Source organism: Pelophylax lessonae (genome assembly GCF_965119305.1).
Source record: "Pelophylax lessonae genome assembly, chromosome: 4".
In the NCBI taxonomy this organism is placed as follows: Eukaryota; Metazoa; Chordata; class Amphibia; order Anura; family Ranidae; genus Pelophylax; species Pelophylax lessonae.
This window is the reverse complement of record NC_138771.1, coordinates 498,369,151-498,390,748: the sequence shown is the minus strand read 5'-3', so window position 1 is coordinate 498,390,748 and position 21,598 is coordinate 498,369,151. Positions and strand designations below refer to the sequence as shown.

General features: G+C 43.2%; 1 protein-coding gene across 1 annotated transcript in view; it reads left to right on the top strand.

The window, feature by feature from the left end:
* Positions 1 to 21,598, top strand: part of WNK1 (WNK lysine deficient protein kinase 1) — a 340,445-nt gene that overhangs the window by 96,751 nt on the left and 222,096 nt on the right. The window contains exon 2 of the mRNA XM_082253649.1: positions 19,725 to 19,897. Within this exon, the coding sequence (XP_082109775.1) occupies positions 19,725 to 19,897 (173 nt within the window). The remainder of the gene's footprint in view (positions 1 to 19,724; positions 19,898 to 21,598) is intronic.

Below are 21,598 nucleotides of genomic sequence, written 5' to 3'. Positions count from 1 at the left end.
AGCTCTATCTCTGAGGATTCATCTTTCGCCTTCTCCTTTTCCTCAATGATGGATGAGTCAGACAATAACTCAATAAGAGTTACAGAATGGCAGCACTTACCCCATGAGTCCCACAGTCTCCCAGTGCAGAGACTTTCGCCATCAAGTCTGTCAACAAGGCTGAACATTCCTCCCCAGTTAAAATAGCCAGCTGCAGCAGCAGTAGTCATGTGCTTGTTCCAACCCCTGGAATACCAAGATGTTTTTAAACTTCTCTTAGTAGCCAAGGGGTTAAAATTACTAGCATTAGATCTACAGTGCCTTGCATAAATTGGTCATATGTGTAAGCAGTCACTTTCTGCTTTACCAAGCTCTCTGATATATTTGTGCTTCTCACTTCTGGAGGTTTGTGTAACTCAGGATGTCTGGCAAAGATGTACTGTACACAGTGGCATGCCCTGGCTTTAGTCCACTGGCCTGTTATTGAAGCCGTATCCTCTTGCTGGCTCAAACTACACACTGTAAAAGAGGCCACGAGAATTCAGCATTCTGCTTCCTTTTATCTTGCATATGGAAGTGTAGATCTTCTAAGTTTTATCATTTCTCTGTATAGTTTGAGTTTTCTGTTGTCTTCCTCAGAGGTTAGCAAAAACATAAACGGATTAGGGGGCAAAAGTTGGGGAACCACGGGAAGTGTGTAACCAACAATGACTGTTTTTTGGGGGGGGGGGGGGTTCACACTGTATGTGGTGAGTTGTTTTTGGGTATAAGCAAAACCAAGAATGCTATTTAATTCATTTGTATTATTCAAAGAAAACTTCCCCCATCCATCCATGTCTTTGTGCTTTATTTTGCTCAGAAATCGCATTTCTGGCCGTGGCCATCTTAAGTAAGGGCACGTGATGTAGCATTTACTTCCTTCCCTTAGTTCAAGTATGCATATAAGAGCTTGCTTGGCTGAGAAAACCCTTCCTCCTCCCATCCCTTCCTGAAGACTGGGATGCATGGTATCATTTGCCTAGGCAAGAAACCAGGAAGTAACTAAAATTTAAAAAAAAAATGAAAGCTTTAAACAAGTAAATAAACTTTCCTATCTATTTACTAATCCTAGCAGCATGAGGGTTAAAAATAATCAATGTTGATTGGGAGTTCCAATTTAACCACTTCCATACAGAGCAGTTAGACACCCTTCCTGCCCAGACCAATTTTCAGCTTTCAGCACTCTCACACTTTGAATGACAATTGCTCAGTCATGCTACACTGTAACCAAACAAAATTTTTATCATTTTTTTCACACAAATAGAGCTTTCTTTTGGTGGTATTTGATCACAACTGGGTTTTTTTTTTTTTTTCGTGATGTATGCAAAAAAAGAGCAAAAATTTTGAAAAAAAAAACACTTTTTTTTAGTTTCAATTATAAAATTTTGCAAAAAATTAATTTTTCTTCATACATTTGGGCCAAAATGTATACTGCTACATGTCTCTGGTAAAATTAACCCAAATTAGTGTATATTATTTAGTCTGTGTGAAAGTTGAGTCTAGAAGCTATGGTACCAATTACTGAAAATTGATCACACCAGATGTACTGACTGCCTATCTCCTTTCTTGAGGCCCTGAAATGTCAGGACAGTACAAATACCGCCCAAATGACCCCTTTTTGTAAAGTAGACAGTCCAAGGTATTTAGTAAGAGGCATGGTGGGTTTTTTGAAGTTGTAATTTTTTTCCCACAATTCTTGGGAAAATGAAGAGAAAATTTTTTTTTTTTTTCCCACAAAGTTGTCAATTTATAAGCTATTTCTAACACATAGCCTGTACACAGCAAAAATTACACCCAAAAATACATTCTGCTACTCCTTCCGAGTATGGCGATACCACATGTGTGAGACTTTTACACAGCCTGGCCACAAAGAGACTCCACGTCCAAGAAGCACCTTCAGGCGTTCTAGGAGCATAAATACACATAAAACTTTCTTACTACCTATCACACTTTTCAAGGCCCTAGAGCACCAATACAATGGAAAAGTCCACAAAATGACCCCATTTTGGAAAGCAAACACTCCCATCGTATATTCTATGAGGCATTATGGGTCGTTTGAACATATCATTTTTTTCCACAGGTTTTTGGAAAATGTGGGAAAAAAATGAAAACTTTTTTTTTTTTACACAAAGTTGTCAATTTATAGGATATTCCTAACACATAGCATGTACACAGCAAAAATGACACCCCAAAATACATTCTGCCACTCCTCCGGAGTATGGCAATACCACATGTGTGAGACTTTTTCACAGCCTAGCCATATAGAGGGGCCCAACATCCAAGGAGCATCATCATGCATCCTAGCCACTTGCCTAGGCCTATTTTTGACATTTGGTGTTTACAAGCTAAAATCAGTTGTTTTGCTAGAAAACTGCTTAGAACCCCCAAACATTATATATTTTTTTTTTAGAAGAGACCCTAGAGATTAAAATGGAGATTATTGCAATATTTTTTATCACACCGTATTTGCGCAGCGGTCTTCCAAACGCAATTTTTTTGGAAAAAATTCACTTTTTTTAATAAGAAACCAGTAAAGTTAGCCCAATTTTTTTCCATAATGTGAAAGATAATGTTACGCCGAGTAAATAGATACCCAACATGTCATGTTTCAAAATTGCGCACGCTCACGGAATGGCGACAAACTTTGGTACTTAAAAATCCCCATAGGCGACAATTTAAAAATTTCTACAGGTTGCCATCTTTGAGTTACAGAGGAGGTCTAGGGCTCAAATTATTCCCCTTGCTCTAACGATCGCGGCGATACCTCACATGTGTGGTTTGAACACCGTTTACATATGTGGGCGGGGTTTCCGTATGCGTCGCTTCTGCGCGCGAGCTAACGGGGACATGGTGCTTTAATTTTTTTTTTTTTTTTTTTTTTTTACTTATTTTTTATTTTTACACCGTTTAACAAAAAAAAAAAAAAAAAAAAAAATGGATCATTTTTATTTCTATTACAAGAAATGTAAACATTACTTGTAATAGAAAAAGGCACGACAGGACCTCTTTTTTGTGAGATCTGGGGTCAAAAAGTCCTCAGATCTCACAAGTACACTAAAAGATAGAAGAAAAAAAAAAAAAATTATTATATAAAATGGAAAAAAAAAAAAAAAGACCTTTAAACCGGTTGCTAGGCAACAACATTTTCCGTAGCTCCGGTCCTCCAAGACCATAGAGTCAAGTGAGGGCAAGCTTGCCCTCACTCGACATCCTGTCGGTGAGGATCCAGGACCGGATCGTTTTCCCCGCTGTCGGCGGGTCCGGTAAGCGGGGAAAAGGACCGGACGCGGCGAGAGGGGGGGGGGGGGCACCTCTTCTGCCTTCCCGGAAGGGTGATCCCACAGCGAATCCGCCGCTGGGACCACCCTTATCGGAAAGCCAACAGTCCACCGTTTAAAAAAATACCAGGGTTATGGCAGCTATCTGCTGCCATAACACCGGTATTTAGGTTTAAACGGAGGACGTATATAAACCTTTTTGGACTTGGACATGGTGGCTGTATGAAGGGTGACAGGTACTCGGGTACTTTGTTGGGCAGGTGACAGGCAGGTGACAGGTACTCTGGTACTGATGAGCAGGTGGCAGGTACTCGAGTACTCCGATAGGCAGGTGACAGGTACTCGGGTACTCTGATGGGCAGGTGATAGGTACTGTTGAGTAGTACTGATACTGATAGGTGATACTGTACTGATGGGTACTGATGATCAGTACTGATACGTGATAGGTACTGATGAGTACTGATGAGTTGTGATGGGTACTGATGAGCAGGCGGCAAGTACTCGGGTACTTCAGGCGTCAGGTACTCTGATGAGCAGGTGGAAGGTACTCGGGTACTCTGATGGGTAGGTGACGGGTACTCCGTTGACAGGTACTCAAAGTACCTGAGTATCCGTCATCAGAGTACCCGAGTATCCGTCATCAGAGTACCCGAGTATCCGTCATCAGAGTACCCGAGTATCCGTCATCAGAGTACCCGAGTATCCGTCATCAGAGTACCTGATGGGCTGGTGACAGGTACTCGGGTACTTTGATGGTCTAGTGACAGGTGCTCTTTATTGGGGGGGGGGGGCAATCAGTGTGTTTGGGTTGCACTGTACTTGGTAACTAGCTGTTACCACACTCTCTTCCTCACACAGGATCAGTGTGTGAGGAGGAGAGAACACGGTGACAGCTAGTTACCGTGTTCTCTGTTGACATTTCATTGGCTCTTTACCTAGATCGGGGATCGACTCTGTCCGAGGGACGAGCCTCGTCCCCGATCGCTGCTCTGCGCGCCCCCGGGGGCGCGCATTGCAGAGAGAACGAGCGGCTCGTGCTGGAGCCGCTCATGTGATCGGCTGTGATTGACACAGCCGATCACGTGGTAAACAGCCAATTTCTATTGGCTGTTTACCTTGATCAGGGATGGGCTATGTCCGAGGGACGAGCCTCACCCCCGATCGCTGCGCGCCCCCGGGGGCGCGCAGTAGCAGCTAGAGCGGGCGGACGTCATATGACGCCCGCCCGGATCCGTACAACCACTATGCCGACGTCATATTACTATGACTCGGTATGGAAGTGGTTAACCACTTAAGCCCCGGAAGATTTTACCCCCTTCCTGACCAGGGGGTATTTTGCGATTCGGCACAGCGTGACTTTAACGGACAATTGCGCGGTCGTGCGACGCTGTACCTAAACGAATTTGACGTCCTTTTTTTCCCACAAACAGAGCTTTCTTTTGGTGGTATTTGATCACCTGTGCGATTTTTTGATCACGCGCTATAAACAAAGAGCGTCAATTTTGCAAAAATAACAATATTTTTCACATTTTTTTATATGAAATTCCCCCCCAAAAAAAAGTAAAAATCAAAATTTTTTAAAATTTTCGGCCAATTTGTTTTATGCTACATATGTTTGGTAAAAAAAATCGCAAAAAGCGTATTTTGATTGGTTTGCGCAAAAGTTATCGCGTTTACTAACAAAGGGAAAGATTTTTGTTATTTTTGTTGTTTTTTTTTTTTAACGCGTAATGGCGGCGATCTGCGATTTTTTTTTTTTTTTTGCGGTACTGCGACATTGGGGCGGACAGATCGGACCCTTGACTGACATTTGTGACACTTTTGGGGTTACCAGTGACATTTCTACAGTAATCAGTGCTATACATATGCACTGTTACTGTAAAAATACACTAGTTGTGAAGGGGTTAACTTTATTTGGAAGGGAGGGGCTGTGTGTATCCCTAGGGGCGTGCTTTCTACTGTGATTGGCTGTGGGTTGAGCTGTAAGGACACTGATCAACGGATCTACATACTAGATCCGTTTTTATCAGTGTCTTTACAGCGAGGAGAATGACAGGCAGCTTGTTTACACAAGCTGCCTGACATTCTCCCTCTCCCCCGCCGATCGCTGAGTGACCGGCGGACATCGGGTCCGCTGGTCACACGCGCGGGGGGGTCCGTGACCACGCGGGAGCGCGCCTCCGGGGGCGCGCGCTCGCTCCCTAGACCCTCACAAGCTAGTGACATAGCCCTACGTCACTTTGCCTGTGAGGGGCTGACTGCCGACGTAGATCGGCGTTAGGCAGTCGGCAAGTGGTTAAGGACCACGTTGTACTATAACTTTTTGTAGGGTGTATTAAAAAAAAAAAATTGAAGTTCTGGTTTATTTGTGCTTTAGAGATATTATAATGTATATAAAAAAGCCTTCATGCTGTAATAGTGACTTGTGCTTGTTAATGTAAATGGCACCTGGATGTGGACATGCATTTATCCCTTAATAACGGGATTTAAAGCTGAACTCCAGGCACAAAAATGTATTTAAAGGAGTTGTAAAGGCAGAATTTTTTTTTTTTTTTTTTTTTTTTTTATCATAATGCATTCTATGCATTAGGATAAAAAGCCTTCTGTGTGTAGCAGTCCCCCCCCCCCCCCCCCCAATACTTACCTGAGCCACATCTCTATCCAGCGATAAACCATGGCCATCTGAGACTCTTCCCTCCGGATTAGCTGAGGCACAGCAGTAGTGCCATCGGCTGTCAGCCAATCAGGAGACTGAGGGGGCGGGACTGAACCGCAGCTCCGTGTCTGAATGGACACATGGAGCTGCAGCTCGGCTCGTGTGCCCCCATAGCAAGCTGCTTTCTATGGGGGTACGCGACAGGAGGGAGCGGCTAGGAGCAGTGAAAAGTGATACGAGAAGAGGAGGATCCAGGCTGCCCTGTGCAAAATCACAGCACAAAGGAGGGAGGTAAGCATAACATGGTGTGTTTTTTTTATTTTTGATTTAACAAGACCTTACAATCACTTTAAATGTTTTTCTCTGTAGCTGCAAAGTATATAAATTTACTTTTGTATACATCAAATGCCTGTTCGCACCCAAATATTACTTTGTCAAAATTGCAGTGAAAGTTTCACGGTTTAGTATAATCGAATGGAAAAGCCAGACACTGATAATGTCTTTACAGGCCAAACTTTGAATGGAGAAGGAAATGCATGAAAATCTTGTCAGTTCGAGTGATGCTAAATATTCCAATGAGTAAACTTGTTCAGGTTTGGTATACTGTATCTCTCTGAGGGTAAAACAAATATTAATGCCTGAACACAGTTTGAAATTAGTTGGTAAGCTGTACATATCGCAAATACTTTGTGCATCCTAGTGGATAATGCATTGTATTTTTCAGGACACATCAGACTTTCTTTTGGTTGTAAATGGCAACAGATACTTCCCAATTTTAACAAATAAAATTTGGCCAAAAATAGTGTTTTTTTTTTTTTTTTTTTTTTTTAGTTTGGCAATACAGTAATCCCTTGGTTTGCGAGCATAATTTGTTCCATCAGCATGCTTGTAATCCAAAGCACTCATATATCAAAGCAAATTTTCCCATAAGAAATAATGGAAACTCAGATGATTTGTTCCACAACCATTTATTAGTATTAATAAAGATATGCTGCTATCATATATAAAGTACATTACTGTACAGTATAAGCATGCCATCCCCTCTGTTAAATAACATTGTGTCCCTGTGTCTGTACTGTATATAAGGATGCTGATTTCTACTGTATCAGAGCGACTCCTGGTGCTCGTGTGACTCATCAGCTCTCTGCTTCTCTCCTCCCCTCCTCCCGGGATGAAGTCAGTGGGAGTGATCGGCCCCGCCCGCCGGGGAGAGCAGAGAGACGAGTCACATGAGCGCCGGGAGGCGCTCTGAAACAGTACAAATCCGAATCTTTTATATATGGTACAGGGACACATAATGTTATGTAACAGAAGGGATGGCATGCTTATACTGTAGTAACATGCTCGTATATCAAGAGGGCGCTCGCATATCAAGACAGATTTAAAAATAAAAAAAAATGTTGCTCGCCTTTCAAAATGCTCGCAAACCAGGTTACTTGCAAACCAAGGTATTACTGTATATTTTTTTTGCTACTACCATATCCTACCACCAAAGAAATAAACTCTCCTGCTCCTGGAGGAGGCAATATAACACACTAGTTATGATTTATGGAGCGCTGTTTCCGTCGATTAACGCAGAGAAATAGATTTTACGGTACAAAAATCCAATTTTTTTGTGGTCCGCAGCAGAATCTGATTGCATGGGTATACGTATGTGATCCGATTCCTGCCTGAATTGATAATTCACACTGCAATATACAAACTAATCTGGGGGTGTCATTAACTTTGTATTGACACTCCCAGCAGTTTGCATATGGCAATGTGAACTGCCTGCGAGTCGAGTGCGATGCGGGAATCTGCAGTGGATTCCCAGGGTTCCTGCATCACACCAATGTGAACCGACACTTAGTACAACTCAATTAGAGGCTATCACAACGATCAGGTGTCCTGGGTCCTAATCGTTAGTATGGGACCCAGGGCTACCAGTGAGAGCCCTTTCTCTGTGCTGTGGGGCATGCTCCCTCCAGAAAGATGGATATGGATATATGTGGCCCCACAGGCAAAGGCCCACTTCTGTGAGACCGCATATATATGCATACGGTCAGCGGGCAGGGGTTAACAATTTGCTTGTTTATTATGTATTCGGTCTGACTAGACTTCTGGGGTTGAGCACCCCACCCCCCACACACACCTGTATTCTATCAGTGTCCACTATCAAGTAGATATAGGAGGAGTCCCTTGTTGTGCATTAGCACATCTCTCCCAGCAAGGAGTGTTGTCTCCAAGGGTTAGAGAGGCTGGATTCACCCCTTTTTTATGGATAGTGTAGGACCCACTGACAATGGGGTACTTTGACGTAGTGGTGGGCTTGAGCACGATTTGGCCATATGGTGGGACCAAATCCCCATTTTTATTTATGGATTGTCTCCATATTTGATAGTCATTTCTTTTGCATGGTTGCGCTATTCTTTTTTAACATACATGTTGCTTGGTTCATAGCTGCACCGGCTTTAGATATACATGTTCAGGGTTTGCTCCCCCATTTTTTTTGCTTGTTTAGGGGTTAACAATTACCTACTCTGTCCTGAACAAAATAAAATTTTTTGCTTTATACATATTTTAATGAGCTAGCATGCTTTTTTGTTCATAGGCTTCAAATGGCCTAAGGTTGAAACATTTTGGTATATAGTGTAATTTTGTACAGAACCCCAGAAAACTAGGTGAAGTCCATGGGTGAGGATCTTTTGCAATATGAAAATTACATTGTTTGTTTCTCTGTAACGCCCCATACACAGGGGTAGAATTTCGGAAAGACGTTTGCAGGTTAAAAAAAAAAAAAAAAGCAGCCGACATTCTGGCCGTGTGTATGTTGGAAAACCAGCAGCTGACCAGCTCCTGATCTGCGCTCTCAGCCAAAGACAGAAAAAAAAAAAAAAAATCGAATAGTGTGTGCCTGGTTTAAGCAACCATTCTTCTCCTCTTAATTTTGTCGATGACGGAGCCAGATATTTTGTGTAGTATGCTCAGCTGTGACTTTTTTTTTTTTTGTATAGGGCCAGCCGATTTGGGACCGTGATGTTTTTAAATACAGTAATGGGAAGAAATAAGTCTTAAAACATGTGTTCCTGTTAGGTGGTTGAATATCAGATTATAGTAATGACAGAGCTGCTTGGACTGAGCTGATAGTTTCAGTCAGAAATAGCTACTCTGCCATTCAACACGTCTATCTAATCCTGCGTAAACACAGGCCTCGTGTCCAGTTCGTGGACAGGCAGAGATTTAGCTGTGAGCATCCTGTGACCCTCCCTTTGAGGAAAGTCCCAGCAGTTGCTTTCTGATTTTAGTTCTTTAGCAGCATGAAGTCAGCAGGCTCATGGCTAATGTTTGCAGATGGAACCCTGACAACTAGTTGACCAGTCTATAAAATTACAGGTAGGGATGACCTTTTTGGAGCCTGAAGTTTGGAGAAAGCTCCCTTTCACGTCTGATCAATTTGAAGTGCGTTTCCAGAAGTAACCATTCACATCTGAGCACTGTCACTTGTTGCCCAAAAAAAGTACATGTTTTTTTTTTTTTTTTTTGGAGGGGGAAACTGAAGAAAAAAAGTTGCAAAAATTCTGCCTAATATTCTGGCTTATGGGCTGAACATGCTCAGTTTGCCAGGGAACCAGCCGACTTTCCGCCCGTGTGTACATCTCCTCCTCATCCAACAACCAGTTTCTGTCCAACGAGCGTACCCCCCAAAAAAATGCATCCAATCAGCAGAACCGTATGGTCTGGTTAGGGGGGAGGGGTGGTCTCCCCCTGTCAGAACACTATAGCTCAGTGGGGGAGATCACCATACTAACATTAGATGTGTTAGCATGGCAATCTGTAGGTTCTTATGTTCAGCCCGCTGGGTTGAACGAAAAAAAAAAAAAAACACGCATGGTGTGTACCCAGCTTTATGTTCTGCTTTAAAGAGTATTTTTGTAAAGCTTGCCTCGACTTTTTTTTTGTGAACTTCAGCCCCGGTTCACACTAGGGCGACCTGTGAGGCGACCTGGTCGCCTCACAGGTCGCCTCCCATAGGAAAGCTGCTAATAGGAGCGACCTAGAAAAAGGGTCCGGAGCTTCTTTGGGGCGACCAGGAGGCGACCGCCATAGACTTCAATGTTATGAAGTCCGTGGCGGCCGCTCCGAGGTCGCGGCGCGCTGCTCGCACCGCGATCTCGGAGGTTGCCCCTGAAAGTAGCGTCGCTCCTATGTGAACCGGCGCTTAAAAGGTAACTGATTTATTGTGATCAATTATTATAGCACCAACATCCCTATATACATATATAGATTGTAGAGAAAGAATCTGGGATTTTAAAGGTGCTTGGAATATCGCTCTATATCCATAGCTACGACAAAATTAAAATAGAATTTATTTATTTGGATTAAAAAACGCACATAAACAAACAATTGACACAAAAAAGTTATTACACGTATACCGTGAGATTGTTTCACTTAAAATCCTATCTGCGCTTGATGCTGACCGGCTTCTTCAGAGTAGCAAGATATGTATCAGCACTGCTTTTTCTATGTCACTAATTAAGAATCGCTTAATAGCCTATCATAGGCTGCTGCTGATATAGGTAATGTGAACCTTGATTGAAAAAAATGGTGACCAAATAAATATATACATATGTAAATGACAAATCTTAATGCACATTGAAGATTTGTCGTTTACATATATACCGTATATTTATTTATTTGGTCACTAGCGCCGATAGCTTCACCATTTTTTCTTCAGAGACCGCGCAAAAGTCGTTATCACTAATGGATTAATTAAGATACAATCAATACAAAAAATACCTCATTTTAAGTGAAAGGGAATTCTAAAATACATACAATCACGGCTTGGCTGTTGAAAGCCAGGTGCTGAAGGATGGAGGTGTCTGTATTGATGATTCCTACGTTGTTAAAGGCTAGAAAATCTACCTCTAAGAAGCTTTACCATCGTACTTGAAAGACATACATTGCGTAGTGAGTCTCTTGGGGTTCACCCTCAGTCCTTTTCTGTGGCTCAGATATTGACCTTCCTCCACCGGGGGTTGAGCAGCGCCTGGCCTTGAGTACCATCAAGGGCCACGTTTTGGCCTTAGCTGTTTTCTTTCAACGTCCATTGGCAACACATTCCTTAGTGCGTACCTTTTATCCATGGAGTTCGACACTTTGCTCCTCCAGTGTGGTGTCCATTGCCACCGTGGACCTCAATTTGGTGCTGTCTGTTCTTCAGAAGCCTCCCTTTGAAAGTCTTTGGGAGGTTCCCCTGCTTACGTTGTCCTAGAAGGTGGCCTTTTGTGGTGGCTGTTACTTCTGCATTCAGAGTGTCGGAGCTGGCAGCGTAGTCTTGACGTTCACCTTATCTGGCGGTTCACAGAGACAAGGTGGTTCTTCGTCCCTTTCCGTCGTTCCTTCCAAAGGTCTTCTCTGATTTCCATTTGAATGAAGACATTGTGTTGTCTTCCCTATGTCTCAGGCCTAAACATCCTAAGGAAATTGCTTTGCATCCCTTGGATGTGATTCGGGTAATTAGGGTGTACCTGGCAGCTACAGAGTCTTTTTGAAGTCAGACTCTCTATTCCTACTCACGGATGGATCTGAAAGGGTTGGCTGCTTCTGCTGCGAACATTTCCAGATAGATCAGACAGATGGTGATTCAGGCCCTATTCAATTAAGGGTTTAGGTTCCTCCTTTCCCTGTTAAGGCGCACTCTACTCGGGTGATTAGTGCCTCCTGGGCCTTGCGTCATCAGCCGTCAGTGCTGCAGGTGTGCAAGGTGGCCACCTGGTCGTCTGTGCACACTTTCACAAAATTTTATAAGGTGGATGTGTTGGCATCTGCGAATGCTTCTTTTGGCCACAAGGTTTTGCAGGATGCTGTTTAGAGGACCTGGTCCTCTTTGAGGGTGTATTGCTTGTTTTAAAGTGAGCTCAAGTTGTTTCTGGTTGAGCTCCATGTTACCTGGTTGGCTACGGTTTAGCCTTGGGGTTTTTTTTCTTGCTGTTCCCACCTATTATGTTTGACACTGCTTTGGAATGTCCCAATGGTCAAGAACACGAAGGAGCGGTGTTCGTCAATGAAAGAGAAAATGGGATTTTTGACTTACCGTAAAATCCATTTCTCTGATGTTCATTGATGGACACAGCACCCACCCCTCTGTGGTGCTGGCTTTCTTCTGACACTGCTTGTAACAAAATTGAGTGCCTATAGCTGAGTGGGAGTATACTCCCTGGGACTGCCCTATAGGCGTAGTCCAAGTTTTTTTTTTTCCTGCCTAGTGTCCTATTCCTGTAGGGGCAGTATAACCTTACTGTAGTGTAGGCTCTGTGTCCGTTAAACTTTAGCGAAATTGATTTTACGGTACATCAAAAATCCCATTTTTTTTTTTTTTTTTCAGGTTTAGTCAGACAGCTTATTTCAAATTCCAGACATTTCACTTCAGCTATATACTACACAGAAATTATTTTTCGGATGTAGTCAGACAGCTGACTCCATATTTTCCTTTCAAAATATTTTGAACTCTTTGGCCACTGTTGACTCGCACATCTGCCATACTGCATAAGCATATGGTGACATTCCTTTCAGTGCTTGCAGCTTTGAAAATGTCTGACTGCCCCCTCAAGTCTGTTTATTGGACTGTGACTGAACTTAAAGCCTAACTCCAGGTTTCTTGTGACTTCATATAGATTTGTTTGAATCAAGCTGGGCCAAAAATATATTTTTTTTCTTCACAAACCAATGTCTTTTGGGAGTATGCAGCCCTGTGTTCTGGTAGTGCGATGGGGAATTCTGTCCTGCACCTGGAAATTTTTTCTAGCGCTCAGCCCTTTACAGTAAGGCTGCATTTGCATCTGTGAACGTAACAGACACCACTTACATGCAATTCCACACCAGCAGTAGATTTCCGGTGATTAGCTGTGGGAGGCAGCCCCATTGAAAGCAATGGAAGGCTCCAGGATCTTGTAGCTTAACGTGGTATTAAATGTAATCACTCATGCAGCGATCACATGTGAGTGATCAATTCTGGGCACAGACTGCTTAGATCCAGGGCTGATCACTTACATGTGATCACCACATGACTGATTACATGCAAGTGGCTGCAATTACCTGGGTTTGCTGGAAGCCTCCTGTTGCTTTCAATGGGTCTGCATTCCACAGCCACTCACTGGGACCTCAGCTGGAGTTCTCACAGGTAATGGATGTTAGGGTGCATTCACATACACCTGAAAATGCATCCAAGGGTCCTTTCACACGAGCGGTGCGCCTTTTGGACTCAGATTTTCTCAGCGGGCGGATGATAGCGCCGTCTCCACTCACTTTGCAGAGACGGAGCTGTCAGAGCCCTGCTCTCCTCTATGGAAGATTGCATTAAAACAGACTGCCTGTCCTTTTCATCTGATCTGATCCTCCAGACGGTTGGAAAATCCGTTCAGATTTCACGGAGCGGGTCGGATCGGATAGCAGCGGGTGTCAGCGGACATGTCTCTACTGACATCCGCTGCTTCATAGAGGTACATGGAGCATCGGATCAGGTCCGCCTGAAAAACTGACAGGTGGACCTGATCGGAAAGCCCATGTGAAAGGGGCCTAAGCCTTGTTTTTCATCAGTGAGTTTAGGGCTTCCTCTGATTAGCTAGTTGGAGAGGTGGGCAGATTGATCTCTACCTGAAGCAAACCGAGAAAGCCTTGGAATAATTGAATTCAATTTGGTACAAACTATTTTAAAGTAACAAGCTGCTGTAGTCTTCCCTGTGTTTTCCCCTGTAGGCTGCCTAAGCCCCTAGCCCTCAGTTACTCAGATGTGTGGCATGCAGTACTATGGATCCTAAGCACCCATTTGCAACTGAGCATTTTTCAGCCCTATGCTCAAAGTACAAGTTTTATTTACACAGGTTTTTTTTTTTTCTCCCCATTGACTTCATTGGGTGCCTATAAATGGCAACATCTGGGTTTTTGCAGTTGAAAAAAAAAAAAAATCTGTCTCTAGAACTGATATTCTCCCCTTTCCCAGCCCAGGAATGTGCTTTAAACATTTGCACATAGCTTGTGAAATGCCTAAATAAAATCACAAAGTATACACTCTGCTTGGGTGCAGCAGGCTAATTGTGTGACAGTGCAGTCCTTTGTCTCCTTGGTATCTGGTACTCGGGGCATTATGTTTAACCACCTAAGGTCCAAGCCTATATCTGTCACAGTACGCTGAGGCATACAACTTAAAGCGGAGTTCCACCCAAAAGTGGAACTTCCGCTTTAGGGAGTCCTGACCCCCTGACATGCCACATTTGGCATGTCATTTGTTTGGGGGGGGGAGCGGGTACCTAGTTTTGACAGGTACCCGCTGCCACTTCCGCTCGGAGCGCCGCGGCGCCCTGAACGGAAGTTCTCCTCTCCCCCTCCCTCCCTGCAATCTTCTGGGACACGTCAGAGGTCCCAGAAGATTGCCGGCCAATCACGGCGCGACTCGCGCATGCGCAGTGGGTACCCGGCTGTGAAGCCGCAAACTGTAACAGCCGGGTGCCCACAGCAGTGATGCCGAGGGAGAGGATCAAGGCTTCGGGCGGCCGCATCGCTGGACCGTTGGACAGGTGAGTGAATGGCTGGAACTCCGCTTTAAGGCTTTTTTTAAAGAGCATTGAGGTGAGCGCTTAGGACACCTAGTGGGCACCGCACAAAAGAGCACCTGCATGTGAAATTTGGATAAGCAGATTTTGCTGATCACTACATATTTATATATTTATTTAAAGGACACTTCAGCACTTTATATTGAAACCACCTATTTAAGAGCACAAAAATAATTTTATTAGATGGTCACGTATTAAGAAGTTTATATATATTTTTTGTCACTTTATACTGTATGTATTGTTGTTTTAGTAAGATTAATTTTATTTAGTAGATTTTACCACCTAATTATTTATGAATTGAAGGATCTATATTTGATTGTATGTATTTTGTACATTGTGATGCACATTTTGTGAATATTATATTGAGAAGCACTAAGACACTTTTTCACATATTTATGATTTAATTGATGTTACATTAAGCACTTTAAAGCGCGGTACTCCCCCCAACTATAAATATCTGAATTGTGTAGGTTACCAATTACAGTACCTGCAGCATTAAAGGTGAAAATTTAGACAACTAGAGAGACAGCGCGAGAATTTCACCAACCCCCCTTATATCTGTCACGTTGTTTACAAGTTAAAATCATTTTTTTTTTTTTTTTTGCTGGAAAAGTACCCCCCCCCCCCCCTATTTTTTTTTTTTTTAAAACACTGTTTACTTTCCTTGTCACAGCAATAAAATTGATCAGATTTAAACATCCCTTGTGACAGAAGTAGGCAGTGACAAGTACTATTTATGGAGTGATCTGCCATCTAGAAGACCCCAGACCCCTTCATTACACTTCAAAGTATTCAAAACCCAGAAATCTGCATGTTTGAAAACTGACCCTTTTTTTAAAATCGGCACTGTTAACAGCCGAGTAAATCCGGAAGTGGCGTCTCTTCCGGGTTACATGATTGGAGACCCGATTGAAGCTGAATCCGGCTTAGTTCAGGACTCTCACCAGCCGGCGGACGTGTCAGCTGGTTGCTCGGGTCTCAATGACCCGGGCAGAGCGGCGGGAGGGGGGAACGGACGTCCCCTCCCACTCGCTGGGATGATGACCGAGCGGCTGCATTAGTTATCTTCAAAAAGCCGACCGCCGGTGTTCCGTGAGAATTACCCGTGAGAAAAACCTACCCCTCGTCACTTCCGGTGCACGGCACTGTATGTAATGCGGCGGTTACATTAAAATAACTGTGCTGCAATATGACTCATCTCTGCTCCTGTCCCGGTCACTTCCCTGCTATCGGCAAGTAAATATAAAAGCGGCGGGTGTATGAAAACATACATCACGGAGCCGAGAGCCGCTTTTATATTTACTTGCCGAGAGCAGGGAAGTGACCGGGACAGGAGCGGAGATGACTCATAGTGCTGCACAGCTGTTTTATGTAACCGCCGCGCGGGTAGGTTTTCTTCACGGTACACCGACATATTTCCATACTAGTGCTATGTGGTATCCGGAGCTCTGAGCATGCGCACTGCTGCGCTGCTCAGCTGTTCCTGGCCGGAAGTGACGAGGGTAGGTTTTTCTCACGGGGTAGGTAATTCTCACGTTACACCGGCTCTAAAATCCGGTAGCGGATTTAGCTGCAGGCATTGCCCCGGTAAAACCACTTCAAACTGACGTACGGGTACATTGGTTTGCGGGAAGTGATTAAATGTGTTTATATATCTGTTCATTTGTATCTTACTCTTGTTCTATGACCTAGCTCTCTGGGCGCCATATCTGATACACCTAAAAGCTTTTATTTACTTATTTTTTTCATTGGATATTCTTGGCTTTTTTTTTTTTTTTACTAGTAAGTTTGCCTTAATGTCTTTAACCATCGCTTGGCTTAGAAGCGGCAGGAAGGATGTCCATAGTCTATTGGTATACACTTAGGCCCCTTTCACACATGCTGTCCGTTTGTCCGTTTTTCATCCATCCGTTGACGGATGAAAAACGGACATCAATGCATCTCTATGTAAAAACGGATGACAACTGATGATCATCAGTTAACATCCGTTTTCATCCACTTCCGTCAATGTCCGTTTTTTTGAACGGATGAATGCCCTATTTTTCATCCGTCAAAAAAACGGATCGGACGAAAAACGGATGACAACGGATGAAAAACGGATGTCAACTGATGACAACGGATGACAACGGATGAAAAACTGATGTCAACTGATGACAACGGATGAAAAACGGATGAAAAACGGATAACAACTGATGAAAAACGGATGAAAAACGGATAACAACTGACGAAAAACGGATGAAAAACGGATAACAACTGACGAAAAATGGATGAAAAACTGATGAAAAACGGATGAAAAACTGATACATTTGACGTGACTGAACTGATGAACTGAACGGACTGTATGTGTGAAAGGGGCCTTATTGTGGCCAATTTAGACAGGATCCAATTAACCTATCAAGCATGTCTTTGGAGTGCAATAGGATACTAGAATACCTGTAGGGAACTTATGCAAGCATCTGGAGAATGTTGCAAAGTAGTGTCCTGACCAAGATGTGGACCCCAGTACTTCAAGGAAGAAGTGTTACCGCTAAGCCACTTTGCCTCCCATTTTAATATAAATGTAGTTAAAGTTTATGAACCCTTGTTTTCCTGTATCTTCATGTTAAATGCAGCTGACAGAAATTAGATCTAATGTATAGCATGTCGCTCTTCCTGGAAGCAAGTCCCCGCTCAATTTCCAAAATGAAGAGTAAGGAAATACATTGAATGGCTTTGTGTGTTGACAAAGCAAAGATTGCAAATCACTATATAAGCACTGTGGTCTTTGTACCATTTATTTCCAATGGAGTATCATTTTATTTAGTTGCTTCATGTCTGAGAAAACTGAAGTGCTGGACAGATTTTTTTTTTTTTTCTATTGCTTTTAAATTTGTTATAAATAGTGATTGCAAGGGAGGGCGGATCCAGTCCTTATTCATCCAACACTCGTGTTTCTCTTTCATGGTGTCATTACATGATGACAGATGTTGCCCATGATGTGGTATGCTGAACATCTTGTGCATGCTTTCTGCTTTATCTTCATTTTATTTATTTATTTATTTTGGCGTTCTGGCCACTTTTATTTTAAATGTTATAACCCAATAGTGTGAGTAAGCCTCCTATGTCAAAGTTCAGTTGAATTATTTTGCTTGAGAAAAAAAAACATGAAATGCTCTGCAGGTTCAGTCTTGCACTCACTAAGCTCTGTAATTCTTATCTTTATAAAAGTGCTTCTTCAGTGTTTATGGTGATGACTAGCAGCTTGGTAAATTTGCATTAGAATTCATAATCGCTTCTATTTTGGGCTAACATGGCCAGAATAACATGTAATAGACTTGGATGATTGTGAGAAAAGGCATCAGCGCAGAACACAGCATAAGTGTTTGCAAAATACTTGGAAAATTGAAAAGGAAATACTTTTTTTCTTCCTAGTGATGTATGTGCACTGGTGGTTTGCATAAGATATTTAAAAAATGTTCAGAACGTTTCAGATTTAACCATCTTAAGATGAACACCTTCACCCCTTTCCTTCCCAGGCCATTTTTCAGATTTAAGCGCTGTCACACTTTGACAATTAGGCATTGCACACTGTACCCAAATAAAAATCTTATTAGACAGGGCTTTCTTTTGGTGGTATTTAATCAATAATGGGATTTTGTTTTGCTGCATGAAAAAAATACCACATTTTTAGTTTGTTATAAAATCTTGCAAATCTTTCTTCATAATCTTAGGCCAAAATGTATTATGCTACACTTCTTTGGTAAAAATAACCAAAATAAAAAATACATAAAATTCTATTGTGATTGATGTGAGGGGGGATTAGCTGTTGGAAAGAAAGTTTATTATTGGCTTGGACAACTCTAACTACATTTCCCAAGAGCCTCTTCGTACACAGTTTGTGGGTTGGCTCTTGGGAGTCAAGGCAGCCTCATTGCTTGCTGAGGAAGAAAGCATTGTATGTATGATGGAGATAAGTGGAGTTCTGTAGTCCAGCGGCCATGGCTGACAGCACCGTCTGAAAAAAGACCTAAAGAACCTTGGCACTTTTTTTTCTGGCACATCAACAGGATACTTTTCTACAGTTTATCTTTACACCCTTCACTGTTCCACTGAATTCAGCATGTTGCTGCAGTAGAAACTGCATATTCTGAAGGAAGTCCACAATCGAAGACTAATCTATATATCCCTTAAAGAAGAAATCGCTATACATACCTTTTCTAAAGCTGATATATATATATATATATATATATATATATATATATATATATATATATATATATATATATACATATATATAATTCTGGGGGGGGGGGGGGAACTTCCACTATGTGAAAACCGCATGCATGTAAATATAAAATTCATAGGCAACTTGTAGGCTGAACTGATCTCTCCCCCCTCCTCTTCCTGCACTTCCCTAATTTTCATCAAGTCCAGCCAACCTAAAGCCTAGCTCCACCCAAAAGGGAAAGCTTCGCTTAGTCACTCTCTGCTCTGCCACATTTGGCACTTGGGGGGGGGGGGGGGGAGCGGGAACCTGGTTTTGAGAGGTACCTGCTTCCACTTCCGGTTAAGATCACTGCAGCGATTTAAGAGCATGTCCGGCCCTTCCTCCGCCCCCGCTGTCTTTTGGGGCACACACAGGTCCTTGAAGATGGCGGACCCTTCACAAAACGCAGCGCAACAGTCAGCTTTCTACTCGGGGAGCTGTGAGAACCGAGCACTCTGCGGTGTTAGATTGCACTGTTCTCAGTATTCGAGACGCCAGGGGACAGATGCAGCATCAAAACAATGCTGCATCCACCTAGGTAAGTGTAATCCTTTAAAAAAAAAAACAAAACTTTAATGAAGTGCCTGTCGATTCCACAGTGCTAGGTATTCAATGCACCTCGAACTTTCAAGCCATAAAGTAATCAGACTTGTGTAAGCAGCCTTTTATTTATACTGAAATGAAACCTGGTATGGAGTAGATTCACTGTAGAGTTCTTGGGTTTCAGGTGTGGAGGTCATTTCCAGGACCAGATTCAAATATCATGTTTTCTCATCTGCATTTCTTTTGCTTGATGGGATTCTGCTTGTAAGGGAGTTCTCTTCAGCTGGTGTGAGTGCTTATTTTACCCAGTGAGGAAAACACATTGATTATGTCACAGCTGCGTCTATTTTAATGTGTTCAGTGAAATAAACATATGCTTTAATTTCTTTCTACAGGATCGCAAACTGTCCAAGTCAGAACGTCAGAGGTTCAAAGAGGAAGCCGGCATGCTGAAGGGGCTTCAGCACCCTAACATTGTCCGTTTCTATGATTCTTGGGAGTCTACTTTAAAGGGCAAGAAGTGCATAGTGTTGGTGACCGAGCTGATGACTTCAGGCACACTGAAAACGTAAGTTCGGCAGTTTAACACGTTCTGCTTTTAAACCGTTAATGTACAGATGTTGTGGGTGTTAGTAATATAACAGGCTTTTTTTTTTTTTTTTTTTTTAAGTCATACTTACCTTCTCTGTGCAATAGTTTTGCACAGAGCTCCTCTTGGCCTCCTTTTTCTGGGTCCCCCACCAGCGCTTCTGGCTCCTCCCTCCTGAGTGCCCCAAGAGCAAGCTTGCTCTTGAGCTGCCGCTGTGTGTGTCAATTCACTAACAGAGCTGTTCCATCCTGCCCCTTCTCTTCATTGGCTCACTGGCTGTGATTGAGAGCAGTGGGAGCCAATGGCGCCCACTTTTGTCTCAGCCAATGAGGAGGGGGAGTCTCTGGGGAGCCGAGGCTCTTGTTCAGATCTTTGGATCATGATAGGGCTCAGGTAAGTATTAGGGAGGCTGCTACCCACAGTAGATTTTTTATTTTTTTTTATCATAATGCATAGAATGCATTAAGGTAAAAACCTTCTGCCTTAAAAACCAGTTATGCTTTTGTAAATATTGCTTATTGTCAGCAAGTCCAACCAACGTATTATGGGGGTTATTTACTAAAACTGGAGCCTGCAAAATCTGGTGCAGCTCTGCAAAGAACCCAATCCGCATCTAGGTTTTAGTGCCAAAGCTTAATTTGACAAGGTGAAATTAAAAGCCAATTGGCTACAATGCACAGCTGCACCAGATTTAGTAAATCTCCCCCTATGTGACCAACAGGAATGCTGGTTCAACTTTAATAGGAAATGTCAATATTCGTATATAAATTTAGCTTACTATATCTATGGAACTGCCAAAGGCTTTGACATTGTTTTAATCAAATCCTGCAAATCCTTTTACATGCTGGGATTATACCCGCTTCTACTATGCTTCTGGGGTTCTGTGATGTGAGGGCAGTGTGTCACATCGACCCCAACACTAAGATTTTGTGTATCTACCTACTTTTTCCTCCTGATCATTCAAAAAGTAAAAAAAAAAAAACGCCTGGGGCCACACATTTTGTTCTCCCAGAGTAGAGGGAAAACGGTGACACAAAAATGGGCTTTAAGCAAATTATTTTCTCTTTCGTTCATTGACGAACTCAGCTCCTGATCTTCTTAACCATTGAGTTATACTACCCCCTACAGGAGTAGGACACTAGGCAGAAAAAGTCTGGCTACTCCCATGGGAATTCCAAGGGGGCAGTCCCCCCTCTCCCTGGAGGATTTTTGGGTGGATGTGGGCCCCTCATTGGGATGGTCGGGGCCCCCAGGTTCTTCTCCTTCCCATCAGGCACCCCCCTTCATCTGTCCCCCCCCCCCCATCCTACACTCCCCTTATGATGGGGCTGTTTGGGTGGTCTGGTCACTATGGGGGTGGTGCGACCGTACGATCTATGTGGAGGGTGGGAGGGTCGTACCTGGTGGGGGCTCCTGCCAGGACCCCCTGTCCTGCCTGGGCCTGTCCTTGAGGTCTAGGGATCCCTCCTGGGAGCCTCATGGTACCGCCATTTTCTTGTAGCCTGTGTGCTCAATGCACGGCGGTCATGTTTGGGTTGTCTGGCGGCCATTTTGCGTTGGTTTGCCATTAAAAGTAGCAGCGGCCATGACTTTGGAGCCCTGTGGGCGGCGATTTCGCCAGCGGGAGCTGCCCCTCATCTCCTGGTGCTGACTCCTGGATCCTTTCATTTCCTGATCGCT